Raw genomic sequence first — 19,296 nt, forward strand, 5'->3', positions numbered from 1 at the left:
AACAATAGCCACTTCCACCTCGGTGCTTAAAAACCCTACTTTCCAGCCCAAAATTATCCACCTAGCTCTATGTCATTGTCAGTGCTGCCCCCACTGCTGCCACCTTAGGCTGTCATCCCGATGATATTAAAAGGTTGGGGCAGTGGTCTTCATTGGCTTATTGCAGATATATCAGGACACTCCCTCACATCTAGGCAGATGCCTGGTTCTGTTTTGTCATTGCAGGTCCAGTGGCAACAGCAAAGAGGCGGCACAACATGATTATCGGCCACAGTTATGTTTTCTGGGCAGCTCGGTATGTGGCCAGGTTGGCCTGGGGCAGTAATCTGGGTCTCGGAGCATGAGCCCAGATAGAGTGGAAAAGGCTCCGAGGAATGCAATCAGGCCAATTTTGCAGAGCTGCTGTGTTCGGACTGCATCTCCCCAGATGTCTTGCTAGTACACTTTGGTGTTAATGATCTGGCCAGTTATAGTGGAAAAGCCTTGATCTTGGACATAATACGCAAACTTAAATGGTTGAGGGTGTTGTACCTTGCTATGAGCATTTTGTGGTCCACAGTCATCCCTCAGTTGGTGTGGAGGTCAGCAAAACATGTTCAACATGTTAACACTGTACGGAGGAGTGTTAACAGGGAAGTGTGCAAGGCTGTTTGCAATGGCCTTGAATCAGTGGTTGGTCACCAAGCGATCCGCATGGATAGGCTTGAGTTTTTTCAGAGTGATGGTGTGTACCTCTCAGATAGAGGCTTGGATGTCTTTCTTAATGACATCAAGGGGAGGCTGCTTTTGGAGCTTATGAAGCTGGATGGTGGGCACGGGACTTAGAATCGCTAGTCCCTATGCTGTGGTGGGTAGTGCCGATAGAACAGGTTTCTGTGAATCCCATCGCAATCACAGGTAATAGATAGCTCCTCTGTGGATCGTGCAATTACAGTGCTTGGGGGGAAAGATGCACTTGGGCCACATCCAGACCAACAGTCAACAAGCAGAAGGTGGCTTGACATCTGGAGGTGGTCAAATTTGGGCTGCTTTCTTGATGACCACAAGAACCTGGGGCTAGGAACTCGCCCATTTGTTTTGTAAGAGCTCTGTTGAGACCTCTGTGCTTAAATCTGGTTCCGCACAATGGTAGGACCCTCCTTTTACGGTGGTCAAGAATGATTATTTAATAAAGTGTGGCCCATGTTTATCCCATATTACTCATGTCATTATTTTGGCGTAGGGGGCAATGCAAACAAAACAGTAGTGAGCAAACACACACATACACACACACACAGAGAGAGAGAGAGAGACAAAAACTCTAACACATCGTTTTAATAGTAAAAAGACTGGGATAATTAAAAAGCTATTTGCCTAAGTAAAAGAGTTCACATGCATCTTTCTAAGGAGAGCACTTTAAAAAAAAAGCAGGTTTATGAAGTTTAATAAAGTTTAATGAAGGCAAGTTTACTGAAAGGAGCCTCTCCAGAGTAGTATTCCATTTGACCTCATTTTAGAGTGCACTCAAAGACAACTATCTTAAGGTGACACAGATGGATATACAGTATATGGTTCTGGTAAGCCTTGATGAAGGTTGCGATGGTTGAAAATCATTCCATATTAAAAATGTTTTCTTTCCCAGATTGTAACCTTTGTAAGACATTGTATACAATGAAAGGCTGATTTTATAAACATTCTTCAATATGCATAAAATTTCTACCCATATGTTATGACACAGAGATCAGTACCTGAAGCTGAAGGATCTACCTTACTTCTTTCCAAATTTCAGCTTCCTTGCTTTCTTCAAAAGTTACTATGTGGTATGAATCCATACAACAGCTACACTTAAATATGGCAAAAGCAGAAGTCTTTCCTGGAAAATCTAAAAAATCTTGACAGGCTAACCTTGATGCTCTTGGTTCTCATACTGTAGATTAAAGGATTCAGCATCGGTGGAAGAATGGAATATAAAACACTAAATGCCAAATCCAGATGAGACAGAATGGAAGAGGTAGGCCAGAGATAAGCAAAGCAGGCAGTTAAGAAAAATGTGGAGAAGACAAAAAGGTGAGGCAGGCACGTTGAGAAGGCCTTTTTCCTTCCTTGTAGAGAAGGAAGTTTCACAACAACAAGAAAGATTTGTACATAACTTACAATGATGAAGATAAAGCAACCAAATGCAAGTAGAACACTAAATACAACCGCTCCAGTTTCATGCTGGTATACATCAGAGCAAGCAAGCTTAATTAACCATGGGATTTCACAGAAGAACTGATTCACCACATTAGAGCAGAAAGGGGTTGAGAACGTTCCACCAGTGTGCAGCACTGCAGTGAAAAAGGCAGCCAGCCAGGAACCAGCAACCATTTGGGTGCAAGCTTTCCAGTTCATTACCATTTCATATTGTAACGGATTGCAAATAGCAACGTATCGATCATACGCCATGACTGTGAGTAAGGCAATATTAAATCCCAAAAAGAAGATCAAAAAGAAGACTTGTGCGACACACCCAGAATAAGAAATGTGCCTAGTATTCAAGAGGGAATTGGTCATGGATTTAGGAAAAATGACTGAGACAGAACTGATGTCTTGTATGGCCAAAACCACCAGGAAGAAGTACATGGGAGTGTGCAGGTGAGGATCGGAAGCTATTACAAAGATGATTAGAAGATTCCCAGTGACCGTTGCTAAGTACAAGACCATGAATAAGCCAAAATGTATAATCTGCAGTTCCCGATTCTTTGAAAATTCATATAGGAGAAAATGAGTCACATATGTTTGGTTGTCCATTTCGGTATATCAGTCATAACATTCCTAGAAAAAGAAGGGGAAAGCATATATGAAAATACTGTTCCATTATTACATAGATTTGTATCACCATGGAGCAAGGCTGACACTAGTTTTTCTTCATTTAAAGAAAACTAAAACCTCTTCATGCATGCTGGAAGAAGGAGACCTTGGAATGTACTAGAAATATACCACAACACAGTCAAAAATTTTATTTCGTATCATTTAATCTCATTTTAGTTTACTTTTAGCCCGTGTTTTATTTTCTTGTTCTGTGTTTCTGGGTGGAGTACATGGAACTCGGCAGACAGAAACCTTCTTTTTATTTATTCAATTCAATTCAATTTGGATTACAGAGCATTTTAATATCCCATATTGGAATTCTTCTTAGAATCAAACCATACCCACCAAATTCAAATATTGTTAACTTATTCTTGTTCCAATGGAATGGGATGAAATTTTAAGGTGTTATATATGGAATTTAGATTCCAAAGGAGCGAAGGACAACACCTGAACTACAAAAACAAAAGAATTGAAGAAAGACAGAAATGTGAAAAATTGTGTAGATAAAATAAAACTGAAGGTGATTACAAATCTGTGCAAAGAAGCAGGGTAACAGTCTGAGATTCAGTTAAATAAGTGAGATGTCTTCTATTAATTCAACATATATAAATTTGTGGCTATCTTCTTTCATTATTATTAATGAACAATACTACCCAATAAGGGAAACCTGCTTGTTGCAATATTTCGAATCAATACGAGGAAGTTCACCCACCTCCACATTTCCTTCTTATTATAGTGGTTTTTTCCCCCTGAATTCAGTTTCTCGGTTGAAAATGTGTCAAACCCAATACACATATATACAACTAAAACACATTTATATAAGAACGAGCAACTGTAAGAGACTTTTTTTAAAAAAAACACATAATGAATGTTTAAGCAAAGGAAAAAACGACAAGTCATTTTAGTGATGCAAATACATAACTTACAAATTTCTCAAATTGTTGTGTTTTCTTCTCAGTTCTTGTGGACGATCATGCATCTTGCAGCCGGAGATGGTATTTTATGCCAGTTCTATTACCTTGCCCTCCCTCATGGTAGTGAAATGACTGCCTTAATTAGTAATATGGAGCTGCCACCTTAGGGACAGCTTAAGTCCTGGCCTCTTGAGTCCAACATGATTTAGCAGAAGATGACTCAATTATGGGCCAGGGGCATAAAGGATGATTTTCCAATTTGTAGGCAATGGATGTGTGAGAAAGTACATGGAAATAACATAGCAATAAGTCCTTCTGTGTTTTTAAGTCAAGAATATTTAGGATACCTGAATTTTTCAAATCTTTAACATGAAGTTTTTTTATATATATATCATTTTTATTTTTTAACATAAGGGGTGACAAAAAGGAAAAGGGGACTTAGGAATTTATGGGGAAGAGGAGAGACCATAACATGCTAACAACCATTCTAAATTTAATGCCATATCATCGTTTTAAATTATTCTGTTTTCTCTTTTCTGCCTTTTAGATTAAGCTCTCATTTCAGTATATGCTATTTACACGTTTCCTGTTAATTTGGTCCATTTGTTGAATAGGTCCCATCTTTCTGTTGCCTTTTGTAGGGGGTAATCCTTCATGACTTCTGATAAAATGTCCATTTGTGCTATTTCCCGTATTTTTTCAATAAGATCTTCTTGCTTTGGTATTGTCGGACTTTTCCAATTTTTTGCATATAAAATTCTAGCTGCCATAACAATATACATGACTATATGTTTCTTTGACTTATCTATGTTATCAGGTATCATACTCAATAAAAACAATTCTGGAGTTAATGGCACATTACAGAGCATTATTTGTTGTAACATAGTATGTACTCTTTTCCAGTATTTTTTCGCTACTCCACATGACCACCACATATGATAATAGCTTCCCACTTGTGTTTCACATTTCCAACACTTATTTGATACATCTGTATACATCTTTGACAGTTGTTCTGGGGTCATGTGCCACCTATAAAACATTTTATATATGTTCTCTTTAAGGTTAACCAATTTTGTAAATTTTATGTTACTTTGCCATATTTTCAACCATTGATCAATATCAATATTGTGCCCTATGTTTTGTGCCCACTTTATCATACATTCCTTAACCATTTCATCCTGCATTTTAAATTCCAACAAATCTTTAACATGAAGTTTGATGTTTTGGCTATTAGCAACTGCTGGAGTAGTAGCAAGGAGAGGGAAATAAAGGTTTGAAATCATAGCCACTATTTGAAATGTAAAGATGCAGGATATTACTGCTGATTAGGTGTTCCACTATCCTTTGGGGCAGATGAGCTGGCCACTCACCTGGTACACTGAGGGAAGAAAGAGATCTCAGTGGCTATGTTTTCTGAGTGCACTTCTGCAGAGAGCTAAGGTGATGAAAACAAATTTTTATGACCTTTCTTCCAAGGTTCTGCAGCTGGTTTAGGCAGCAACTAGAATAATGATCCTTCTCCAAATAGGTTCAAAATACTTTGTTTTTTCAGAGCCCAGCTCTGAATTTGAGACATATTTGAAGATTTTAAGCACTTTGAATACTGTAATCATCGTCGTCATCATTGTCATCACCACCACCACCATCATAACATGTAATCATGTAAATTCTTTGTCATTGGGGTTCTTTTTCAGCATTTTCCCGATACACGTGGTTTATCATTCCCTTCTTCTGGAGGAGCCCTAGGGCTGTACGGCTCTACTCACAGGAGGCTCAATGGGGAATCAAACTCCCAACCTCTGATTTGCAGCTGCATATCTAAACCACAGAGCTATCTGGGCAACTACAAATTCTATAAGCACTGTATAAATAAAATTAAAATAAATCTATATACTCCATAAGGTCCACTCAATTTCATTTTTATTCATGTTTTGGTATAAAGAGAAACATCTTATCTAGATTACCAAAGAGATTCCATTTAGCGAAATCAAATTATCATGCTGAAATGATAAGGAATGATATCTTTGATTCCAGTGGCTGAAACCCTCTTGCTTAGTGCAGTAAGTCACAGTAGAGAAGGCACACTGAATCAGTGGTATATCAAATCCTCATTAATTCAGTGGGCCTTCTCTAGTTTGATCTGCTACACAAAACCTCAGGATTTCAGCCACTAGTTAATAGATTTTAATCAGGCCTGAAGATTTGACTCTAAATCCACATTCAAAACAATTTTGGGAACATCTAAGCATTTGTACCTGACTGCCATCTTCTAAACCTTTGCTATATTAACCAGAAACCATGTCATATTTCTAACATTGATTAGAATCTTATGTCTAAACAGCAGTTTCCGCATTTCAGTTCATAATATTTTTGTAACATCACTGGGCCTGTGTATGAATCTAAGAGGAAATTCCCTCCACTATCTAAAGCAAAAATGAAATGGTTGTTGTGGGTTTTTCGGGCTCTTGTTCTGAAGGTTGTTCTTCCTGACGTTTCGCCAGTCTCTGTGGCTGGCATCTTCAGAGGACTGGAGTAGGAACTCTGTCCATGCTCTGTCCTACTCATAGTCAAGATTCTGCAGAAAGAAGTATTTACAGTATTTTTCACCTGCAAACACTAGGAATATGGGATAGGAGAAATCAGTGAAATTTTAGTTGAGCCACACTACCCTTATCCATCGTATCAAGGAACCTGCAGGGTCTCCAGAAAAGTGTTTTAGACAATTGAGAATGACCATTGTCTGTGTATAGCTAACACCTCTCTTGCTTCTAAACCTAAATTCAGAACAAAAGGAAACAAACAAACAAAAGAGAGAGGCTTACTACGCTGGAGCTTCTGGTCCAAACTTTCGTAAGGAGAAAATCTTCTGCTGTGATTTTAAATGCTAACAAAACGGTGTGCTGAGCATTGGCGTGAGGAATGGCACCATCTGGGAATCACTAAGGAATAGACATTTCTTGAATTTTTTTCCCATAGTCGATGCCCTATGGCTGTGGGCTGACGAATGGACCAATTCAGTGGAGCGCTCCTCGCACAATAATCAGGCAGTGGTATACATAATAAACAGCCTCATCTCGCACTCGAAACGTCTTATGACATTGGTGTGTTCATTCACATTGCACGTCCTGAAATACAGTATTTTAGTTCGGGCAAGACATATTCCAGGATTAGATAACAGTTTAGCTAATGTGTTATTACACCGACAGATAAATCGGTTCAGGGAGTTAGATCCAGGAGCCAACAAATTCCCATAGATTCTTCCCCCAAAGGTCTGGCAAATGGGCATGACGATGCTGAAAGAGCAATATGTTTGGCCTTGGCTCTGAGGACGTGGAAAAGGTACTCGGCAGTGAGTATAGAGTTTCAGGAATTTAGAAACTTAGTGGGTTTAGGGCTGACATGGCCTGCCCTGGTGGAACACCTACAGGAATTCATTGTATATTGACATAGGAAGGGACTGATGCCAGTCTCCATACAAGATGCCAGATGTCGGTGCTAGCTTTTCATACTAGGGATCAGGGGTATCAGGACTATACAGTACCTCCGATTTCCATATGCGTGAAATGATCGAAGGTTGGAGTCAAGAAAGAGGTCGGGTTAAAGATATAAGGGTGCCCTTATCCCCAGTATTAGAGAACATTTGCAAACAGTGGGATGTCACCTCTAGGGATGATTATGAGGCGATGCTTTTTAAGGCGGTGTCATTGTTGATATTTTTTGGCACATTGAGAATTAGCGAAATAGTAGCTGCAGGAAAGGGCGATGTGACTAAAGCCACATTGCAACGGCAGGATGTTAGGATAGTTGACAAGACGGTTCTGATTCATATTTGCCAATCCAAGGTGGATCAGCGCGGTAGGGGTGCTGATCTGACTCTGGCACCTTGTGTGATAGATGAATTACTGTATGTCCAGTTAAGGCAATTGAGGCATATTTGGAAGTTAGGGGCTCTGAGCACGAATATTTTTTCCTGCATAACGATGGTTCCCCTCTAACAAATTACCAGTTTTGGAAACTGACGGATATAGCACTACACAAAGTGGGAATCCTACGCTTAAAATTTGGCAGGCACTCGTTTAGAATCAGTGCTGCTTCCACTGCTGCTGCCGTAGGCTATCAACCTGAAGATATTAAAAGGTTGGGGCGGTGGTCTTTATTGGCTTATAGCAGATATATCAGGACACTCCCTCACATCTAGGCAGGTGCCTGGTTCTGTTTTGTCATTGCAGGTCCAGTGGCAACGGCAAAGAGGCGGCACATCATGATTATTGGCCAGTTATGTTTTCTGAGCAGCTTGGTATGCGACCAGGTTGGCGTGGGGCGGTAATCTGGGTCTCAGGGCACGAGCCCAGATAGCGTTGAAAGGGCTCTGAGGAATGCAATTGGGCCAATTTTGCAGAGCTGCTGTGTTCGGACTGCATCTCCCCAGATGTCTTGCTAGTACACTTTGGCGTTAATGATCTGGCCAGTTATAGTGGAAAAGCCTTGATCTTGGACATAATACGCAAATTTAAATGGTTGAGGGTGTCGTACCTTGCTATGAGCATTTTGTGGTCCACAATCATCCCTCGGTTGGTGTGAAGGTCAGCAAAACATGTTCAACGTGTTAACACTGCACGGAGGAGTGTTAACAGGGAAGTTTGCAATGGCCTTGAATCAGACCAAGCGATCTGCATGGATAGGCTTGAGTTTTTTCAGAGTGATGGTGTGTACCTCTCGGATAGAGGCTTGGATGTCTTTCTTAATGACATCAAGGGGAGGCTGCTTTTGGAGCTTATGAAGATGGATGGCGGGCACGGGACTTAGAATCGCTAGTCCCTATGCTGTGGTGGGTAGTGCCGATAGAACAGGTTTCTGTGAATCCCATCACAATCACAGGTAATAGATAGCTCCTCTGACCTCCCAGCACTGTGGATCGTGCAATTACAGTGCTTGGGGGGAAAGATGCACTTGGGCCACATCCAGACCAACAGTCAACAAGCAGAAGGTGGCTTGACATCTGGAGGTGGTCAAATTTGGGCTGCTTTCTTGAGGACCACAAGAACCTGGGGCTAGGAACTCGCCCATTTGTTTTGTAAGAGCTCTGTTGAGACCTCTGTGCTTAAATCTGGTTCCGCACAATGGTAGGACCCTCCTTTTACGGTGGTCAAGAATGATTATTTAATAAAGTGTGGCCCATGTTAATCCCATATTACTCGTCATTATTTTGGCGTAGGGGGCAATGCAAACAAAACACTAGTGACTAAATACACACACACAAAGAGAGAGAGAGAGAGAGAGAGAGAGAGAGAAACACTCTAACACATCGTTTTAATAGTAAAAAGACTGGGATAATTAAAAAGCTATTTGCCTAAGTAAAAAAGTTCACACGGATCTTTCTAAGGAGAGCACTTTTTAAAAAGCAGGTTAATGAAGTTTAATAAAGTTTAATGAAGGCAAGTTTACTGAAAGGAGCCTCTCCAGAGTAGTATTCCATTTGACCTCATTTTAGAGTGCACTCAAAGACAACTATCTTAAGGTGACACAGATGGATATACAGTATATGGTTCTGGTAAGCCTTGATGAAGGTTGTGATGGTTGAAAATCATTCTATATTAAAAATGTTTTCTTTCCCAGATTGTAACCATTGTAAGACATTGTATACAATGAAAGGTTGATTTTATAAAGAATAAACATTCTTCAATGTGCATAAAATTTCTACCCATATGTTATGACACAGAGATCAGTATCTGAAGCGGAAGGATCTACCTTAGTTCTTTCCAAATTTCAGTTTCCTTGTTTTCTTCAAAAGTTACTATGTGGTATAAATCCATACAACAGCTACACATATAAATCCATACAACAGCTACATACAACAGAAGTCTTTCTTGGAAAATATAAAAAGTCTTGACAGGCTAACCTTGATGCTCTTGTTTCTCATACTGTAGATTAAAGGATTCAGCATCGGTGGAAGAATGGAATATAAAACAGTAAATGCCAAATCTAGATGAGACAGAATGGAAGAGGTAGGCCAGAGATAAGCAAGGCAGGCAGTTAATAAAAATGTGGAGAAGACAAAAAGGTGAGGTAGGCAAGTTGAGAAGGCTTTTTTCCTTCCTTGTAGAGAAGGAAGTTTCAGAACAACAAGAAAGATTTGTACATAACTTACAGTGATGAAGATGAAGCAACCACATGCAATTAGAGCACTAAATACAATCAGTCCAGTTTCATGCTGGTGTACATCAGAGCAAGCAAGCTTAATTAACCATGGGATTTCATAGAAGAACTGATTCACCACATTAGAGCAGAAAGGGGTTGAGAACGTTCCACCAGCGTGCAGCACTGCATTGAAAAAGGCAGCCAGCCAGGAACCAGCAACCATTTGGGTGCAAGCTTTCCGGTTCATTACCATTTCATATTGTAACGGATTGCAAATAGCAACGTATCGATCATAAGCCATGACTGTGAGTAAGGCAATATCAAATCCCAAAAAGAAGATCAAAAAGAAGACTTGTGCGACACACCCAGAATAAGAAATGTGCCTAGTATTCAAGAGGGAGTTGGTCATGGATTTAGGAAAAATTACTGAGACAGAACCAATATCTTGTATAGCCAATACCATCACAAAGAAGTACATGGGAGTGTGCAGGTGAGGATCAGAAGCTATTACAAAGATGATTAGAAGATTCCCAGTGACCGTTGCTAAGTACAAGACCATGAATAAGCCAAAGTGTATAATCTGCCGTTCCCGATTCTTTGAAAATTCATATAGGAGAAAATGAGTCACATATGTTTGGTTGTCCATTTCTGCATATCAGTCAAAACATTCCTAGAAAAAGAAGGGGGAAGCATATATGAAAATACTGTTCCGTTATTACGTAGATTTGTATCACCATGGAGCAAGGCACTCTGGTTGACACTAGTTACAGTATTGTTCATTTAAGGAAAACTACAACCTCTTCATGTGGGACGTGGTGGCACTGCGGGTTAAACCGCAGAAGCCTCTGTGCTGTAAGATCTGTAGATCTTCAGCTGTAAGTTCGAATCCACGTGACGGAGTGAGCGCCCGTCACTTGTCCCAGCTCCCGCCAACCTAGCGGTTCGAAAGCATGAAAATGCAAGTAGATAAATAGGGACCACCTTGGTGGGAAGGTAACAGCGTTCTATGTCTAAGTCACACTGGTCATGTGACCACGGAAGATTGTCTTCAGACAAAACGCTGGCTCTGTGGCTTGGAAACGGAGATGAGCACTACCCCCTAGAGTCGAACACGACTGGACAAAAATTGTCAAGGGGAACCTTTACCTTTACCTAAAACCTCTTCATGCATACTGGAAGAGGGAGACCTTGAAATGTATTAGAAATATGCCACAACGCAGTCAAAAATTTTATTTCATATCATTTAATCTCATTTTAGTTTACTTTTATCCCATGTTTTATTTTCTTGTTCTATGTGTTTGGGTGGAGCACATGGAACTTGGCACACAGAAACCTTCTTTGGATTACAGAGCATTTTAATATCCCATATTGGAATTCTTAGAATCAAACTATACCCAACAAATTCAAATATTGCTAACTTATTTTTGTTCTATTGGAATAGGATTAAATTTGAAGGTGTTATCTATGGAATTTAGATTCCAAAGGACCAAAGGACAACACCTAAACTACAAAAACAAAAGAATTGAAGGAAGACAGAAATGTGAAAAATTGTGTAGATAAAATAAAACTGAAGGTTATTACAAATCTGTGCAAAGAAGCAAGGTAACAGTCTGAGATTCAGTTAAATAAGAGAGAAGTCTTATATTAATTCAACATATATCAATTTGTGGCTATCTTCTTTCATTATTATTAATAAGCAATACTACCCAATAAGGGAAATCTGCTTGTTGCAATACTTCGAATCAATAGGAGGAAGATCACCCAGCCCCACATTTCCTTCTTATTATAGTGCTTTTTTCAGTTTCTCGGTTGAAAATGTGTCAAACCCAATACACATATATACAACTAAAACACATTTATATAAGAACAAGCAACTGTAAGAGAATTTTTTGAAAAAAACACATAATGAATGTTTAAGCAAAGGAAAACATGACAAGTCATTTTAGTGATGCAAATGCATAACTTACGAATTTCTCAAATTGTTGTGTTTTCTTCTCAGTTCTTGTGGACGATCATGCATCTTGCAGCCGGAGATGGTATTTTATGCCAGTTCTGTTACCTTGCCCTCCCTTGTGGTAGTGAAATGACTGCCTTAATTAGTAATATGGAGCTGCCACCTTAGGGACAGCTTAAGTCCAGGTCTCTTGAGTCCAACATGATTTAGCAGAAGATGACTCAATTATGGGCCAGGGGCATGAAGGATGATTTTCCAATTTGTAGGCAATGGATGTGTGAGAAAGTACATGGAAATAACATAGCAATAAGTCCTTCTGTGTTTTTAAGTCAAGAATATTTAGGATACCTGAATTTTTCAAATCTTTAACATGAAGTTTTTTTTATATATATAATTTTTATTTTTTAACATAAGGGGTGACAAAAAGGAAAAGGGGACTTAGGAATTTATGGGGAAGAGGAGAGACCATAACATGCTAACAACTATTCTAAATTTAATGCCATATCATAGTTTTAAATTGTTCTGTTTTCTCTTTTCTGCCTTTTAGATTAAGCTCTCATTTCAGTATATGCTATTTACACGTTGCCTGTTAATTTGGTCCATTTGTTGAATAGGTCCCATCTTTCTGTTGCCTTTTGTAGGGGGTAATCCTTCATGACTTCTGATAAAATGTCCATTTCTGCTATTTCCCGTATTTTTTCAATAAGATCTTCTTGCTTTGATATTGTCGGACTTTTCCAATTTTTTGCATATAAAATTCTAGCTGCCATAACAATATACATGACTATATGTTTCTTTGACTTATCTATGTTATCAGGTATCATACTCAATAAAAACAATTCTGGAGTTAATGGCACATTACAGAGCATTATTTGTTGTAACATAGTATGTACTCTTTTCCAGTATTTTTTCGCTACTCCACATGACCACCACATATGATAATAGCTTCCCACTTGTGTTTCACATTTCCAACACTTATTTGATACATCTGTATACATCTTTGACAGTTTTTCTGGGGTCATGTGCCACCTATGAAACATTTTATATATGTTCTCTTTAAGGTTAACCAATTTTGTAAATTTTATGTTACTTTGCCATATTTTCAACCATTGATCAATATCAATATTGTGCCCTATGTTTTGTGCCCACTTTATCATACATTCCTTAACCATTTCATCCTGCATTTTAAATTCCAACAAATCTTTAACATGAAGTTTGATGTTTTGACTATTAGCAACTGCTGGAGTAGTAGCAAGGAGAGGGAAATAAAGGTTTGAAATCATAGCCACTATTTGAAATGTAAAGATGCAGGATATTACTGCTGATTAGGTGTTCCACTATCCTTTGGGGCAGATGAGCTGGCCACTCACCTGGTACACTGAGGGAAGAAAGAGATCTCAGTGGCTATGTTTTCTGAGTGCACTTCTGCAGAGAGCTAAAGTGATGAAAACAAATTTTTATGACCTTTCTTCCAAGGTTCTGCAGCTGGTTTAGGCAGCAACTAGAATAATGATCCTTCTCCAAATAGGTTCAAAATACTTTGCTTTTTCAGATCCCAGCTCATTATCAGTCAGGAGAAAACAGCTGTTCTTCGAGATATCTTTGAAGGTTTTAAGCACTTTGAATACTGTAATCATGGTCGTTGTCATCATTGTCATCACTATCATCATCATCATAACATGCCATCAAGTAAATTCTTTGTCATTGTGACTCTTTTTCAGGATTTTCCTGATAGAAGTGGTTTACTATTCCCTTCTTCTGGAAGAGCCCTAGGGCTATGCAGCTCTACTCACAGGAATCAAACTCCCAACCTCTAAATTTGCAGCCGGTTATCTAAACCATTGAGGGGACATGGTGGCGCTGTGGGCTAAGTGCAGAAGCCTGTGCTGCAGGGTCGGAAGACCAAGCAGTCGTAAGATCAAATCCACGTGACGGAGTGAGCGCCCGTCGCTTGTCCCCCCTCCCACCAACCTAGCGGTTCAAAAGCATGCAAATGCGAGTAGATTAATAGGGACCACCTCGGTGGGAAGGTAACAGCATTCTGTGTCTAAGTCGCACTGGCCATGTGACCACGGAAGATTGTCTTCGGACAAAATGCTGGCTCTATGGCTTGGAAACGGGGATGAGCACTGCCCCCTAGAGTCGAACATGACTGGACAAAAATGGTCAAGGGGAAGCTTTACCTTTTTTTATCTAAACCATTGAGCTATCCAGCCAGCTACAAACTATAAGCACTGTATAAATAAAATTAAAATAAATCTATATACTCCATAATGTCCACTCAATTTCATTTTTATTCATGGTTTGGTATAAAGAGAAACATCTTATCTACGCAAAAGATTCCGTTATAGCAAAATCGAGTTATCATGCTGAAATGATAAGGAACGGTATCTTTGACTCCAGTGGCTGAAACCCTCTTACTTAGTGTAGTAAGTTACAGTAGAGAAGGCACACTGAATCAGTGGTATATCAAATCCTCATTAATTCCGTGGGCCTTCTTTAGTGTGATCTGCTACACAAAGCCTCGGGATTTCAGCCACTAGATAGATTTCAATCAGGCCTGAAAATTTGACTCTAAATCCACATTCAAAACAATTTTGGGAACATCTAAGCATTTGTACCTGACTGCTACCTTCTAAACCTTTCCTATACTAATCAGAAATCCATGTCATATTTCTAACATTGATTAGAATCTTGTGTCTAAACAGCAGTTTCCACATTTCAGTTCATAATATTTTTTTTAACCTTACATCACTGGGCATGTGTATGAATCTAAGAGGAAATTCCCTCCACCATCTAAAGCACAAATGAAATAATTGCCAAATTCTTCACTTGTCATATTATGCTGCCTTGATTAGGTGTAACTCGGTCGAGAACTACACTACTGGCAAAAACTGAATTGAATCTCCAGTGATTCCAGTTTAAAAAAAATGTCATCAGGCCCTGCTGTGATTTAAAATGTTGCCCAATCCAGTTTTTCTCAATAGTGTAATTTTGGATTTTACAGATATATTGCAATTTCTGGCAACACTGGACTGTCCCTTTTTCCCCGCTTATAGTTAGTTGTTTCCTATGCCTTCTGTGCCTCCCATGTTTTCCACTCCCTCCCTCATTTCTGATTTTAAGGCTATTTTTAATTTTTAGTCTAATTTAATGAGGAAGATTACTTAAAAAGAAATAAATAGGAGCTGTTTAAAAAGCACCCTGCAGAGCTGTGAGGGGAAGCAAACATGCACCTCTAGTGAGCCTTCTGGCCGCAGCACTTCAGTAGCAGGTGGGGAGCAGGAGGGTAACCTCGTGGCGCAGTGGTTAAACCGCTGTACTGCAGCCAAAACTGTGCTGACGACCTGGGGTTCAATCCCAGGTAGCCGGCTCAAGGTTGACTCAGCCTTCTATCCTTCCGAGGTCGGTAAAATGAGTACCCAGCTTGCTGGGGGGGGCAATGTGTATCCTGCATAATTAACTTGTGTTTGAAGTACTATGGGGTGGTATATGAGCAGCACGCTTTGCTTTTGCTTTGCTTTATCAGGATCAGGCGGGATGGAGGGAGTCCATGCAGATGCGGGAGAGGCACCGTCCCAATAAGAGACAGCTAGAGAAGGCAGGGTCAAGGGGGATAAAAAAAGCAAAATTGGGATGCCAAGGGGTCACCACTTAACTTGGAAGAAGGGGATGTGTGAAAGGATGCAAGAAGCTGTCTACCCTCTCCAGGTTTACTGGCTTGTGACAGGAACCAACCACTGGAGACTCCAGCCCCATTCTTGGACAAGGCTACATGCCATTTCAGCCCTGGAGAACCAAGGGAGGGAGGGGACCGAGGGAAGCAAGCTGCAGAGACTGAGTTCTTTTTTTCATTTTTCCAAGGCTTCAATAAAAGGTACGTGTCCTGGACCTAAACTCTCTCCCCCATCCTGCCTTCCAGAACCTGGACTCTTGGAGAATTCCAGTGAAACTAACTGGGCTAGTAAGTAGTTTAGAGACTGTAATTTGGCCCTGTGGGGATTGTGAGAGATTAGGCAGGGAGAACTGCTGCTGTAAGTCTAATAAACACTGATATGAGTCAAGTGCCTGAGCAGGAGCCTGTGGAGTTATTAACAAGGAACCATGACTCTGCTGGACAGGGGGCTGGCAGGGCACACAAGAGCCTACACGGATCTCTGCATCTGAAGTTGTGGATTTATTGCCCCTTTCCTTTGTTCTCTTGTTGAAAACATCATAAAACATTTTGTTCTCTTCAACAGCATCAACAAACCACCCAGTGAACAAAAGGAGAATAATTGAGCAGTCCCCTCAAGACAAATAAAGATTTACATTCTTAATCTGTTGAGTTTGGTTATTTATTGAAATACTTATGTCTTCCTCTTGATTCAACAATGAAACCTAAACATAAAGTGTTTTGATTGCATGATGATACACCACTCAGAAAATCTTCGGACATTGAGAACTTACTTTCTTCCTCTAGGGCAATGGTCCCCAACCTTGGGCCTCCAGATGTTCTTGGACTACAACTCCTAGAAGACTTACCACCACTTCTGCTGGCCAGGATTTCTGGGAGTTGAAGTCCAAGAACATCTGGAGGCCCAAGGTTGGAGACCACTGCTCTAGGGGACCCAAGGCAGGTCACAACAAATAAACGTCTACATTAGATCCATTACGTTAAATGAAAACTGCATTAACAACAATTGAACATTACTCAGTATTAAAACTAAGATTAAAAATCATTTTAAAAATATCTAAACCTGATAGAGTATCCCCTAGAGCCACCCACTGATTGCTGAAAGCTTGCTTGAAAATGAAGGTCTGCCTGGCAACAGAAGAACAACCTGGCTTCTTGAGGAAGTAGATTCAAAAGCCTGGGAGCAACCACTGACAAGACCCTCTCTCATGTCCTCATCAAACAAGCTTGGGAAGGTGGTGGAACTGAAAGAAGGGCCTCCCAAAAGATCTTAAAATCCAAGAAGACTCATATGGGATGATATGACCCTATCTAAGACTTGATGTAACATAAGCTTTCAAGACAGAACATACTGAAATTGCTAATTTTTCAAGGGCCACCTTGATCTCTTTGTTTCTTATGCTGTAGATCACTGGATTCATCATGGGTGGAATAAAAGTGTATATGAGAGTCAATATCAAATCTAGATTGGATGGTGTGTTAGAAGGAGACCTTAGATATGCAAACCACCCAGTGAATATAAATAAAGAAAATACAGTGAGGTGTGGAAGGCAGGTTGAAAAGGCTTTGTGCCTTCCCTGGGCAGAGGGAATTTTCAAGATTGTGCTAAAGATCAACAGATATGTCACAACGATGAAGACAAAGCAACCTAATTCTGTAATTGCACTGACTACAAGAACCACTTCTTCCACTAGAAATGAATCAGAACAGGCGAGCTTTAGTAGGTGTGGGATTTCACAGTAGAACTGATTCACAATATTGGAGCAAAAGGGGACTGTGAATGTGCCCCCAGTATGTAAGGCACCATAGACAATGCCAGTGATCCAAACACCAGCAACCATTGCTTTGCAGGTTTGCTTGTTCATCAGCATTTCGTATTGCAACGGATGACAGATGGCAACATAACGATCATATGCCATGACAGTGAGAAGAAAGAAGTCAGATCCCACAAAGAAGACAAAGGCAAACACTTGGGCCACGCATCCAGAATAAGAAATCTGCCTGGTATCCCTGAAGGAATTAGCCATGGATTTGGGTAAAATGGCTGATACAGACCCGAGGTCCTGGATGGCCAAGTTCATCAGAAAGAAGTACATGGGGGTCTGAAGGTTGTGATCCAAAGCTACTGTCAAGATTATGAGAAGATTTCCAGATACAACTGTCAGGTACAATACCAGGAACAAAAGGAAGTGCAGAATCTGTAGTTCCCGGATTGATGAGAATTCAAGGAGTAAAAACTCAGAGACAAAGGATGTATTATCCATTTTTTTAAAATCAGTGTCATTCCTTTATACGATGTATTCCACATCTGGAAGAAAAGACACAGATGATTATTGGAATGATATGTTGAACTGGGAACACATGTGAACTTAATTCTGGTGAAGCTTAGAAGGGAAATTAAAGAATGATAATAACATTTCAACTAAAGAGGGATTGATATCTCATATTTATAATTTATTTTGGACCAAGTAATTCTGCTTCATATTCAAGAAGAATATCAAACTTCATATTGCTATAGAAAATGAGACCTTCTATGATTTGAGGATTGATTTTAAAGCCCCTTGTCTATTTCTTACTTTCCAAACTGTAAATGCTAGGATTCTTTATCATTGGTTATCTGATTGGAACTCATAGAAGTTAAAGTCAACAGTTTTTGTAATGATGCTGATGTCAACCCTTAGATACGGTGGTTTTGATGCAAACCAGATCTAAAAGGCTTTCCATTTTAGGATTAATCTGCTTACAAATATGTTATTGTGTAAGATTCTTAGACTTCATGATACTAAAAGATTTTTAAAGCTGAATTTTTACTTCGTAGAAAATAAATGTGAAACTGCTTGCATAAAAGGGGACTCTGTCTATCTATCTAGCTAGCTAGCTAAATATGATACTTCATCTCATACCTATATTGTATATGGCTCCTTTTATGCAAGCTGTTTTACAATGATACACATTGAAAACCATACAAGGCCACTTTCTTAATCTCACTGAAATCATTTCATCCAGTTAGGATTTACTTTGATCTTTCAATGATCCAGATATCTAGTCTATATTTATAAAACCCAGTTGCTGAATATTATGGACCCCCACTCCATAACACCCTCTGGCAGTTCTCTGTCTACCTGCACACATGCTTATCTTCCAAAACTGCACATTCTCATTGTGTACAAACAGTGCCAGAGGTGCAGGATGCAGACTTTGGTCTACAGCTTATGTTATCAGCCAGGGTCCAAATAGCCAACACTCAAAGACAATGGGGAGCTGGAGTCCAACAACATGGGATGGGGGATCAAACATGCAAAAGTGTGCTCCACCCTACACTAATCTGATGGTAATGCCCACTTAGGGGGGAAAAACAAAAAAAAACCAATGTGGTAAGGTATTACTTGCAGGATGAGTGCCTGTCACTGGACTCTCAACAACGGTTTTAGTTTCAGCACTCAGTAGCTTCTCTGCCAGGCTAGGCAAATATTAATGTAAGCATTGTTGGTTTGCAAACTGCATTTATTTATTTATTTATTTATTTATTTATTTATTTATTTATTTATTTATTTATTTATTTATTTATTTATTTAATACCCTGCCCATCTAGACCAAAGTCTACTCTGCAACACAAGAGTACAATATTTATATAAATCAAGATTTTTTTTTTCCCAAGCTAGACTGTAATAAGAAAAGGTACTTGCCTGCTTTCTGTGGTCTGAAAACAATATGTGTCTTACACAGTCTTGCATATTTTCCATTCTCTCCCCTCCCTTGACCTTTCAAGACACTGAATGCCTTGC

General features: G+C 39.6%; 3 protein-coding genes across 3 annotated transcripts; all 3 read right to left on the minus strand.

Annotated features, from left to right (window-relative positions):
- Positions 1-1,665: 1,665 nt before the first annotated feature.
- On the minus strand, positions 1,666-4,887 carry LOC144583691 (olfactory receptor 14I1-like). Its single transcript, XM_078378074.1, has one exon. It carries the CDS (start codon positions 2,767-2,769, stop codon positions 1,825-1,827), a length of 945 nt encoding a protein of 314 aa, XP_078234200.1. The 5' UTR covers positions 2,770-4,887; the 3' UTR covers positions 1,666-1,824.
- Positions 4,888-9,588: 4,701 nt separating this feature from the next.
- On the minus strand, positions 9,589-10,834 carry LOC140708259 (olfactory receptor 14I1-like). Its single transcript, XM_073003627.2, has one exon. It carries the CDS (start codon positions 10,525-10,527, stop codon positions 9,589-9,591), a length of 939 nt encoding a protein of 312 aa, XP_072859728.2. The 5' UTR covers positions 10,528-10,834.
- Positions 10,835-12,229: 1,395 nt separating this feature from the next.
- On the minus strand, positions 12,230-19,069 carry LOC110071360 (olfactory receptor 14I1-like). Its single transcript, XM_078378070.1, has one exon. The coding sequence runs from the start codon at positions 17,773-17,775 to the stop codon at positions 16,819-16,821; it is 957 nt and encodes a 318-aa protein (XP_078234196.1). The 5' UTR covers positions 17,776-19,069; the 3' UTR covers positions 12,230-16,818.
- Between the last annotated feature and the right edge of the window lie 227 nt (positions 19,070-19,296).

The sequence above is a fragment of the Pogona vitticeps genome, chromosome 6 (assembly GCF_051106095.1).
Source record: "Pogona vitticeps strain Pit_001003342236 chromosome 6, PviZW2.1, whole genome shotgun sequence".
NCBI classification, from domain to species: domain Eukaryota; kingdom Metazoa; phylum Chordata; class Lepidosauria; order Squamata; family Agamidae; genus Pogona; species Pogona vitticeps.

Excerpts from the sequence above, each read along its gene's own strand:
- LOC144583691 (XM_078378074.1), bottom strand. The coding sequence starts at position 2,769 with ATGGACAACCAAACATATGTGACTCATTTTCTCCTATATGAATTTTCA.
- LOC140708259 (XM_073003627.2), bottom strand. The coding sequence starts at position 10,527 with ATGGACAACCAAACATATGTGACTCATTTTCTCCTATATGAATTTTCA.
- LOC110071360 (XM_078378070.1), bottom strand. The coding sequence starts at position 17,775 with ATGGATAATACATCCTTTGTCTCTGAGTTTTTACTCCTTGAATTCTCA.